The sequence below is a fragment of the Pelodiscus sinensis genome, chromosome 2, assembly GCF_049634645.1.
Source record: "Pelodiscus sinensis isolate JC-2024 chromosome 2, ASM4963464v1, whole genome shotgun sequence".
Taxonomy (NCBI): Eukaryota; Metazoa; Chordata; order Testudines; family Trionychidae; genus Pelodiscus; species Pelodiscus sinensis.
This window is the reverse complement of record NC_134712.1, coordinates 251,882,258-251,893,734: the sequence shown is the minus strand read 5'-3', so window position 1 is coordinate 251,893,734 and position 11,477 is coordinate 251,882,258. Positions and strand designations below refer to the sequence as shown.

The following is an 11,477-nucleotide window of genomic DNA, read 5'->3' as shown; positions in this document are numbered from 1 at the left end:
TTCTTTTCCTGTGCCTCTGTTCCTGAGCTGTTAGAGTGTAAGACCAGTTCCACAAAACCAGGAACCTAAACGCTTGCATCTTGGCCTGTCCTCATACTTACCCAGTTATCTCTTCCAAACCTCCCATAGTTCTAAGGCCATATCTGCACTACAGACTTAACATTAACTCATCTTCTGTCACCATGGAGTCACCACAGGTGTATGTCACACATGTGCAGGCCTGCTTGAGTCCTTGCATCAGCGCCGAGTGTACCCACCAGAAATGTTTGTCTCAACAATCCACAGCGTGGTGCATCATTGACAGGTATAATTCACCACTCTACTGTAGAGCCAAAATAGGTTACACAGGGATCACCTTCACACAGTGACTGTTCACCATCTCTTACTGTTACACATATCACATATATACAATCATATTTATATTTTGCACCTTTTTTCCTATATCCCACAAACCAGTGTGGCCCTCCTCACTCTGCCATCTCTGACACAAGCATGCAGCCTGCTTGCCTCCGCACAGCCGTGCAGTATTTAGGAGCTGGCCTTGGGGAAAGGCTCTTGAGCATACTGTGACAGACTAAGACCAGATGGCTATAAGAGAGTAGCCCTGTTGGGGTCCAGGGAAGTGGGCGGGCATAACCTTGCCCACTGCTAAAGGACCCTCTCCCAGCCTACGGGGAGGATCCACTGAATGTGGGATTGGATTCCAGGAGATAACTAAAAAGAAAATAGGGACAAGCCTGATGCTCAAAGGTTTAAATTGAGGGAACTGGAAGGCAACACCAAGCAGAGAACCCTGCTTACTTCAAAATTATGCGCCTACCTCCAACTTACTTATTATGTCTGTCTTGTGATTGGCCTGTGAATGATGCATTGTTGAATTTTGGCTTACCCTGCTTGTCTGCAATGCACATTTCATTCCTTCTCACTGACGCTTGATGATCTGGGTTGATACTGCCTGTTTCCACTTAAGTAACTGTTTTCTTAGAATCATAAAACCATAGTACACTAGAACTGGAAGGGAACTTGAGAGGTTATCGAGTCCAGTCCCCTGTCCTCATGGCAGGACCAAGCACCATCTAGACCATCCCTGACAGGTGTCTGTTTTCTTCTGGGAACACCACTCAGGGAAATCTTCTGAGGGGAAAAATGGCAAATGTTTTGGCATAAGGAGTAACTCATATCCTGAAGGAATGAATAAAGCAGTCAGACTGGACCTGCGTTGATTTGCTGTCAATTCTTTTTAAAAGGCAAGGTATAATTTTTCTGATAATACTGATACATTATACTGGAATCTTTAGCTTATACATGATCCTGATGTCCCAACACTGGGATTATTTGGAGTACAAACCTTACCTTCAACAGGAGTGGGATTAGGATCACTGGTGTTACTCAAATGTTCCAGAAAATCTCCTTTGCTACCTATATAGGTGGTACAACAAACATATGTTTGTCATGTGAAGAATGAGTAAAAACCCAGTGGGCTGGCTTCGTTTCTTGGGTATGTTATCCAGGGTGTGTCTTGCAAGCAGCAACCACAATCACTATAGGTTCACTGAGCCATGATTGGTGATTCTTAAAGAACATCTAGTTCTAACCATACACAAATTCCCACTTGTAATCAAGCCATTGTGACCCTTACTGTGCATAGGCATGCCGTTAACCAATCAATGGCTTTGCAAATAACTAGTCATAGCTCAAGTCCGACACTTGATTTCTTTATCATGTCTCCCTCAGTGGTAGATTGGGCCCTGTAGTCCCAGGGTATGTCTACACTACCCTCCTAGTTCGAACTAGGAGGGTAATGTATGCATACCGCACTTGCTAATGAAGCCCGGGATTTGAATTTCCCGGGCTTCATTAGCATAAGCGGGGAGCCGCCATTTTTAAATCCCCGCTGCTTCGAACCCCGTGTAGCGCGGCTACACGGGGCTCGAACTAGGTAGTTCGGACTAGGGTGCCTATTCCGAACTACCGGTACACCTCGTTTCACGAGGAGTACCGGTAGTTCGGAATAGGACCCTAGTCCGAACTACCTAGTTCGAGCCCCGTGTAGCCGCGCTACACGGGGTTCGAAGCAGCGGGGATTTAAAAATGGCGGCTCCCCGCTTATGCTAATGAAGCCCGGGAAATTCAAATCCCGGGCTTCATTAGCAAGTGCGGTATGCATACATTACCCCGCTAGTTCGAACTAGCGGGGTAGTGTAGACATACCCTCAGTGGCTAGACTGAGGTCCCTTGGCTTGGGGGGACAATCTTCTGCCTGGTGGGTGAGGTAGGGGAAACCCCCACAGCATTGCCCCACTCCATCCTTGGCAGATGCCACGGGGCCAGGAGGTTGGGAAGTGCCCACGCCTGACCCCCCCTCCCCAGTAGAAATGCTGGGTGGGGTTAGGAAATGCCCCAGCACCCTGCCCTTGCTCTCCTAAAGAAGCACCCGGACCCCCACTGCAGTGCTGGGACTGGAGGGGCTCTTGCTCTCCACAGGCATGATGCAGGAACAGATGGTCTGCTCTTAGAGAGAGGACGGGTGGAGACATGAGCAAAAGCGCTGGGGGGAGGTGGGGTGCTGGAACATGGCTGGGCTCCAGGGGATGGGGCCAAAACGGGTGGGGCTGTGGGCCATGCAGCAGGCGGAAGGGCTGAGTAGGGGCCCAACACTTACTCTGGCCCAGAAACCTGAAAACCTTAATCATCCTCTATGTCCATCTTCTATGCCCTGTAGAATGCAACAAGGTCCCCTCTGCTAAAGGAAGAAAGGCTGTCGCTGTGCATATCACAAAACTAGCCCTGCAGCTCTATGAAATGTGTCACAGGGCGGACATCAAGAAATAGTCCAAGCAAGAACTGCGCTGAGGGCAAAGTACTGTTGGCCAGGATGACAAGACAATGCAAATTGGGTTTGCAAAGTAATGAAACTAAAGCCTGAAGGGTGCTATTTTCCATCTGTATTTCAAATGTAACATATAGATACATTTGGTGTGAAAAGCTGAACTGTTACCTTGCAACACCGTTTCCATAACAAAATGCTAATGTTGTTGTCGTTGGACCATCCCCAGTGGGCGGCACAATGTCTGCATTGCAAGAGAGATGGAAAGGACTTAAATCTGGATCCCAACTCGAAAAACAAAGGTGAATTTTGGAATCAATCAGACACATCTACCATGTTCAGAAATTTCTGAATCAACCTTCTATTTGTAAATGCGCTACAATACTATGCCAAAGTCTTATTCATTTCCTTAAAAGTAAGTAAAAAATCTTTGAAAGACAAAGTTCATAATCCTGGGCTTTTATTCCTGCTACACAATGAGGCTGCGTAATTGCAACCAGTACAATGCTGCACGATTCTTTGCCCCTTTGTACGCAATAAACTCTACCTCTCCTTTCACTGGCATGGCATATTTCTTCAGCTTTCCTCTTGTATCGTCTCTCCTAACCCATTTCTACACTACTTTGGGTGGGATTTTTTATTCTGATTATAGAAATGAGCATTGCATTCTCCTTGGATGGCTGTTTTAACCATATGAGTGATGACTCTGCCTACTATATAGGGGCTTATTGAGAACATTTAGACTATGTCTATCCTACAGAGTTTTTCATAAAAACAGCCGTTTTTCCAAAAAACTTCACTTATGTCCATATTGCAATCACGTTCTTTCGAAAAAAATCAAAAGAACAGGGGTTTTTCCAACATTGATAAACCTCTTTCTATGAGGAAGAAGCCTTTTTCTGAAAGAGCTCTTTTGGAAAAAGGCACATGTGGACGGGGAAGAGGGAGTTCTTTCAAAAGAAGAGGAAAGAGGAAAAAGCACAGGTGCCCTGGTGGCCATTCTGTCCATAGTAATCACAGCTTAAATGCCAGATAGCATCCATTCAGTGTGAACACTACCTTTCAAAAAAGCAGATTGCTTTTTCGATGCACTTTGGCAATGTGGACGCTCTCTTTCGGAAGAAGTTTTTTCAGAAGATCTCTTCTGGAAAAGCTTCTTCTGAAAGAAGCCTGTGGGCTAGACATAGCCTTAGTAAGAGAAATGTGAAGTCTGACTAATTGTTACCTTGGCATATAGGTCAGCTGGATCTGGGAATGGATTTAAAAGGACCACTACCAGCAACAAAGGATGGATATCAGTAGACATGGACAGCCACAGATGCCTTTCAAGATGGATGGAAGCTTTTCCACTTCAAATTAATTCAACATTGAAGGTGGCAAATATGTACAAAATGGCTGGTCAACACGGATGCCCACAGCAGATACTGAAAACCCTTGGTCCTAAAATCAACAATAAAGTAATGATTGTTTTTAAAGGTTACTTGTACTATTTATTCCATGTCAGGTGACAGTTGACGTGAACCTGGGTTTCATTGCCTTTGTGTGTCATCTTCTTTTTTTATTAAAGGCACAAATTTGTTGACAACTGTTTGAAAATAATCACGCGTTCTTGCGTGAAACTGGCCACTCTTGCACAAAAACATGCCGCCTGTCTACACTGGCGCGCGTTCTTGCACAAGTAAACTGACGTTGTACTGTAGAAAATCAGGGCTTCTTGCGTGAGAACTCTGACGCTCCCTCTCAGGAAGAAGACCTCTTGTGCAAGTCTTCTTGCACAAGAGGCCAGTGTAGACAGGCAGCCAAGAGATTTTGCGCAAGAACCGGCCAAACAGGAAAAAAGCCAAGTGGCCGCCTGGACGCTCCGTACTCACACTCACCACTCCTTACTTCCTGATAACCCGAGCCCCCTTAAAGGCACATGCAGCAGAAGCACCTCTGCCACCCAGCTCTCCCGCACGGCGCTGCCTTGCTGCAGCCACCAATACCACCGGGATGGCCGCTCCAGGGGGGCACCAACAACCCGCACCCTTCATGCTGGAGGCCCCGAGGGGCATGAAGAGGTGCACCCCGTCCTGGTCCCCAGCTGAGATCGAGGCCCTGCTGGATCTCTGGGCTGACGAGGAGGCCCTCCATGACCCCTGTGCCTGTCGGCAGGACACCAGCATGCGCCCCCCCGTCACCAGGCACAACGAGGCGGGGGATGAGGCAGAGCTGCCCACCGGTGCTGGGTCGGAGGAGGATGAGGATGATCAGGGAAGCACCGTCACCCTGCACCTGGAAACGGTGTCAGGCAGCCCGGACGTCTCCCTGGCGTCATTGGAGACCAGGAACGGATCCTCTGGTGAGTGTTGCACTTTGCACTCACAAGGGCGGGGGGAGCCAGGTGCCCAGGAGGAAGGGGAGGGGGAGGAAGTGACAATCAGGCAGCATGAGCTGCCCGCCGTGTACCAGTATGCAGCAAGTGCAACCATGTGAAGCCTGTGACTGTGCAGCATGTGGACGCAGCAGGCAGCTCCAGGGCACCCCTGAGACCGTGCTGCTCGCACACGTCTGGACCAGGAGGGAAGGGGAGTGCTGGCTAGAACCAGCCAAGGCCCCAGGGGCGCAGGCCAGATCCCACACCTCCCGAAGGGTGTAGCACACAGACAGCATGCTACCAAGCCTGGCTGTGTAACACAGCCAGCTGCTCCTGGGAAAACTGCAACGACACAGCCCTGTAAGCGCAGTCCCCACTGAGCCCCTTGCCTGCTCCCGGTGCCTCGGCTGGCCCCCTAGGGAAGTCCCGCACTGCAGCCACACGTCCCTGGGCTACTTGTGTGAGGGGGAGGAGGGAAGCGATCAGCCTGGCCCTAGGGCCACCTGAGTTTTGTTGCAAGGATGGTACATTCACCAGTCACCCCTGGTTCCGTCCCTGAGAACATCCATGTGATGGGGATCTGAGAGCCTAGACCATGTCTGCCATATGTACTCCCAGGCACTGTGAGGATTCATCTTGCTCCCCCTCAAACTCCACTGAATAGTCCAAAGCTGTCTCAGCTTCCTGGCAGGGAGTTCCATAGGTTAACAGAACACATGCCAAGGGGCCAGGACACAGACCGGTGGTTACAATCCATGGAGGAGCACCCTACTCTGGGGGTGATCCTGTACATAGAAACATACAACACGGGGGGGACCGAGTGGGCCCAAGCCACAGTACTGTGGTATCACCTGGGCTCAGGGCGGAGGGCATGGGGTGCAGGAACGGTGGGCAGGGCTGCCTGACTGACCCATCCTTTCCTCTGTTCCCTGCAGCGGGACCAGCCAGGAGAGAGGGACCCTCTAGTCCTACAGCAGCAGCAGCACCCCCAACCGCCCAGGCACCAGGCTGGTGGGTCCGGCAGTGGGACCAACTCCTCCGGCGCCACGTCCAGGCCGTCGAGCGGATCAAGGCGGCCATCACGCGAAGGGTCGACGCCGACCTGGAATGGCACCAGCAGCCAAGGGGGCACTTCCAGGCGCAGTGTGACCGCACGTGCGATGCCATCACCACCCTCACAGCGCACATCGGGCACGTCGTGCACTATGGGATGGCATTGCCCCATGCACCTGCCATCCCTCCCGCGCCCATGCCCCCCCCGCTGCACCCCATCCTGCCCACCTCCCCATGCTGCCTGCCCCGATGCAGCCTGAAGGCCATCCAGTCCTCCGTCCCCACAGAGGCAGTGTCAGGGGACACCCCTCCCACCAGTAGATCCCACCCCTCCTCTCAGTTCAGAGCCTCCTCCCTCCTCCCCCTCACAGTTCAGAGCCTCTCCCTCCTCCCCCTCCCAGTTCAGAGCCCCCTCTCCTCCCCCTCACAGTTCAGAGCCTCCTCCCTCCTCCCCCTCACAGTTCAGAGCCCCCTCTCCTCCCCCTCACAGTTCAGTGCCACCTCCCTCCTCTCCCTCCCAGTTCAGAGCCCCCCCCTCCTCCCACCCTACGTCCCCATTGTTAATAAAAAGTTCAATGGGTTCTTTGACACAAAAAACGGTGTTGTTTATCAGGAGGTAAGGGGAGGGGGGAAGGGAAGGGTTGGAGATGGGAGGGAGATGTAAAGAGAGACAGAGGCGACCCTACTGTGGGGCCTGGGAGAACATCTCCGTCAGGGCCTCCCGGATGCGCACCCCATCATGGTGCGCCTGGCGGGTGGTAGCTGTGTGGGACTGTTCAAATGCCTGGCCCTCGGCTGCCATCCACGCCGGGAGGAAGGCCTCCCCCGTCCGCTCCACGACATTGTGGAGCACACAACACGGGGCCACTACTACGGGTACGTTCCACTCACCCATCTCAAGACAGGTGAGCAGACACCGAAAGCGGGCCTTCAGCCGGCCGAAGGCGCACTCGACCTGGTTGTGGGCCCGGTAGAGGCAATCATTGAATCGTGCCCGGTCGAGGTCTGTCTGCCCTGTGTAGGGCCACATCTACCAGAGCAGCAGGGGGTAGGCCACGTCCCCCACAACACATGGGGGCATGGGCATGTCCCCAACAGTAAACTCCTGCTGGGGGAAGAAAGTGCCTGCCTCCAGCCTGCGAAACAGGCTGGAGTGTCGTAGGATGCGGGCATCATGTGCCCTGCCAGACCAGCCCGTATAAATGTCTGTGAAGCAGCCACAGTGGTCCACGATGGCCTGGAGCATGATGGAAAAGTACCCCTTGCGGTTGATGAAATGGGCCGCTCGATGCTCGGTGGCATGGACGGGGGTGTGGGTAGCACCCAGGGCTCCCCCACAGTTGGGAAACCCCAGGGCAGTGAAGCCGGCCACCGTTGCATCCATGTCCTGCAGGCAGATGACTCGCTGGAGCAGGACGTCGTTGATGGCATGGACGACCTGCAGAAGGGTGCACAGAAACACAGGGGAATGCATCACATAAGGCAGGGTGAGTGTGTGCTCCCTTGGGGGGTGCCCACCCCCTGTGATGCCCTCTGTCCTCACACACACCAGGGCCTATGTGAGGGAGGGATGGCCCAAACCCCTGGGTGGCGGGGAATCCCCCACTCTCCCCATCCCCCCAGCCTGGAGTCTTCCTTTCCCCCAGGCATGGAGTGCAGCACCCACCCCCCGCCCTGGACTTACCTGCATCACGACAGCACTGACAGTGGATCTGCCCACCCCGAACTGGTGTGCCACCAATCAGGAGCTATCCAGGGTGGCCAGCTTCCAGATGGCGATGGCGACCCTCTTGTCCACGGGGAGGGGTGCCCGCAGCCGGGTGGTGGTTCTCTGGAGTGCAGGGGCGAGCCAGGCATGTCCGCTTTCGCATTCGAAAGTTCTGGAGTCATTGCTGGTCGTCCCATTGCCCCAGGGCCAGCCGGTCCCACCAGTCGGTACTGGTGTCCAGTCTACACAATGGCCTCTCCACGGTGGGGTAGGGATGGCAGAGGGATGCCACCGCATCCGTGGTGAAGGAGTCCAGAGCAACCTCCGTCTCGAGGTCCTGGAGGAGGAGTGCAGCAGCACGGAGCAGCAGCTGCAGGCACTCCAAGATGGCCGGAAGGGGCCAGAGCAGGCACAAGGCCACCTGTGCTCCATGGCACAGCAAAAGAGGTGAAGGCAAAAAATGACCAAAAGGCACTAAGGCACAAGCTCAACCAGAACTGGAAACTGCTACAGCTGTCAGTCCCTGCAAGAGGTCCTAAAGCACACAGCAGGAGAGAAACGGCTGTCCAGGGAGATCCCTTTAAGCACGCATCTCAGAGGAGCTCCAGCCCCGCCCCCGGAAAGGCCTGGTGCCCTTTTGCCCTCTGCCAAGTAGTTCCGGGTTCCTGCTTTTGTGCAAGAGCGTCTCACCAATGTAGACACTCTCTTGTGCAAAAGCGCATGGCTCTGACAATGCGCCGTGGCCAGTGTAGACACTCTCTTGCACAAGTACTTTAACGCAAGAACTCTTGTGCAAAACGGTACTTGCGCGAGAACGCGCCAGTGTAGACGTAGCCTTAGGGTTGCTATAACACTTCGTGTGTGTGTCTCTTTATGCCCACCAAACACAACAGTGGTTCAGTTAGTGATAGTAACAAATGGGCTATTCCTGTTGCTAATAACACAAAAGCAATGGGCAATAGATATAGGAACGCTCCTTGGGACAAAACTGTAGGTAAGCTTATGCTGAAACTTTTTTTTTTCTTTCAGTCTAGCTTGTCTTCAGAAGCTGGAGCATAGAACATAGCTTCACCAGCCCGCCCCTCCCACCCACACGTAGCTTGGCTGAAAACACTAATACTGACGTGAGAGGTGCGTGGATGGGCAGGAATAATCACAGTACTAAAGGCAAGCAGCGTGCGCCATGCCAGGAGATGTAACTCACTTCAAAATCAGCGTGTTAAATGGAAAGTCTCTTTGATTAGACATGTGTCTCAGGAGTGTACGTGTCCTTTTCACAAACCCAGTCATCATGTGTCGGAGCCTCGTGGAACCTGGCCGACACTGCGGGGAATTGGGATGAGTTTACTGATGTGGGCCCACCAACTGGGGTGGGGGGGTGAAGGGAGCAAGTGCCCTGGGGCCTGCAGCAACCAGCAGCTACCACGGCTATTTGCAGCAGCCAGAACCTCAGGCCCTTATGAACCGCCAGCATACTAGGCGGTGGGCCTTGGAGCTTCCCCCAGCTCCGAGTGGGGGGAGCGGGTACTGAGCCATCTGGATCATGCTGCAGGCTGGCAGCCCTGCCTCTTCTGACTTAGGTCCTGCCTCTGCTGGGAGTACGGACACACACACACACACACACGGCGATCCTGTCAGCTCCCCCGTCTTGGAGGCATTTTATTTTCTTTAATTCCCAAAAGACACCTGACAACAAAACGCCGGCCTTCTCACTTATTTTCCAGAGCAAGTCTCAGAGTGACGACGGGAAGGTAGCTAAGTGCCAGCGGCTTTCATGTTTGTACCTCGTTCTGCGGGTAAACCCCGCTTCTGTTTCTCGAGAAAGACTCCAGATGTCAGGGGAGCCTGTGAAGAACTCTGCGAAGAGCACAGTAGAAATATGAAATCTAGACAGGAAGCTCCCATTGCACTGGCTCTTCACAATGCTTCTAAATCACAGGAAAAGAAAACCCGTGTGAGACGTCTGAATATGGAAAGCCACGTGACGTGAGCTTGGGGGCTTGGTTGCTGAATGCAAGATGGACTAAGAAAAGGACTGCTGCAGCCTACCTGTTGGGGAGCGCCCGCAGTTGGCCCCCTTACACGCCGTGTTAAATTGAAAACCAGGTCATGGAAGCAATTGGGAGCCACGTACAGCATCTCACACTTAAAACCATGTAAGGAGCCGCCATTAGTTGCTGGCAGCAAATCAGAGGCAAACATTGAAATGGAAATTGCTGTGGGGGACCCTGAGGCTGTGTCTACACTGCCCTCTCTTGTGCAAGAAAATTTGCAAATGAGGCAAATCGGTGAATATCACTGCGCCTCATTTGCATACTTAATGAGCCATCATTTTTTGCATGAGGGGCTTTTGCGCAAAAGCCCCTTGCGCAAAATGGCGGCTCATTAAGTATGCAAATGAGGCATGGCGATATTCACTGCTTCGTCTCATTTGCATATTTTCTTGCACAAGAAAGTGCAGTGTAGACATCGCCTGAATGTAACCCACACACCTAGGCTACATCTACACTGTCTGTTTTTTGCAGATGAGGAAATGCAAATGAAGCGCTCATTAGGAAATCTTGCACTCTCATTTGCATATTCTCTTCTGATCCTTTTTGCAGAAGAGGTTGTTGTGAAAAAACCCTGCAGTGTAGACGGGGCCATTGTTCAGAAAAACACCCTTTTGCACAAGATTCTGTAAACCTCATTTTTGGAGGAATAAGGGATCTTGCACAAAAGGGTTTTTTCCCGAAAAATGGCCCCCGTCTACACTGCGTTTTTTTCCAAAAAAAAACCTCTTCCGCAAAAAGGATCGGAAGAGAATATACAAATGAGAGTGTGAGATTTGCTAATGAGCACGTCATTTGCATTTCCTCTTCCGCAAAAAACAGAGTAGATGTACCCGAAGGCTGTGTCTACACTGGCAAGGTATTCCGGAAAATCAGCCGCTTTTCCGGAATAACTTGCCAGCTGTCTACACTGGCCACTTGAATTTCCAGAAAAGCACTGACGATCTAATGTAAAATCATCAGTGCTTTCCCGGAAAAACTATGCTGCTCCCGTTTGGGCAAAAGTCTTTTTCCGGAAAACTGTTCCGGAAAAGGGCCAGTGTAGACAGCACAGTAGTGTTTTCCGCAAAAAAGCCCTGATCGTGAAAATGACGATCGGGGCTTTTTTGCGGAAAACCGCGTCTAGATTGGCCACGGATGCTTTTCCACAAAACGTGCTTTTGCGGAAAAGCATCCTGCCAATCTAGACGTGCTTTTCTGAAAATGCTTTTAACGGAAAACTTTTCCGTTAAAAGCATTGCCGGAAAATCATGCCAGTGTAGACGTAGCCCTAGTGTGGTTCACTGTCCCATGCAGTGGCACCTAGACCACAGCAACAGATAAGCCCAAGAGAGCTCTACAGCATGAGCTGAGAGGCAGCTGGTTTTTAGCTCCGAGGGTAGAGGCTCCTGTACTAAACTTCTGAGGTCCCAGGTACAAATCCGGTTACAAGAACACACCCATCAGATGAAGGGAGGGGGGGGAATGGGTGGCTACGTGTCT

The 11,477-nt window shown here is 52.1% G+C and overlaps 1 protein-coding gene across 1 annotated transcript; it reads left to right on the top strand.

The window, feature by feature from the left end:
• Nucleotides 1–4,357: 4,357 nt before the first annotated feature.
• Nucleotides 4,358–9,934, top strand: LOC142826883 (uncharacterized). Its single transcript, XM_075919839.1, has 3 exons — nt 4,358–5,168; nt 6,119–6,672; nt 9,770–9,934. The coding sequence occupies exons 1-3, from the start codon at nt 4,820–4,822 to the stop codon at nt 9,932–9,934; spliced, it is 1,068 nt and encodes a 355-aa protein (XP_075775954.1). The 5' UTR covers nt 4,358–4,819.
• Nucleotides 9,935–11,477: the final 1,543 nt, after the last annotated feature.

What these genes read in the sequence shown, in the direction of transcription:
- LOC142826883 (XM_075919839.1), top strand. Translation starts at nt 4,820, where the DNA reads ATGGCCGCTCCAGGGGGGCACCAACAACCCGCACCCTTCATGCTGGAG. An exon ending in GACCAGGAACGGATCCTCTG is followed by an intron (nt 5,169 to 6,118) that starts GTGAGTGTTGCA and finishes TGTTCCCTGCAG; the next exon opens with CGGGACCAGCCAGGAGAGAG. An exon ending in CCTCCCCCTCACAGTTCAGA is followed by an intron (nt 6,673 to 9,769) that starts GCCTCCTCCCTC and finishes TTCTCGAGAAAG; the next exon opens with ACTCCAGATGTCAGGGGAGC.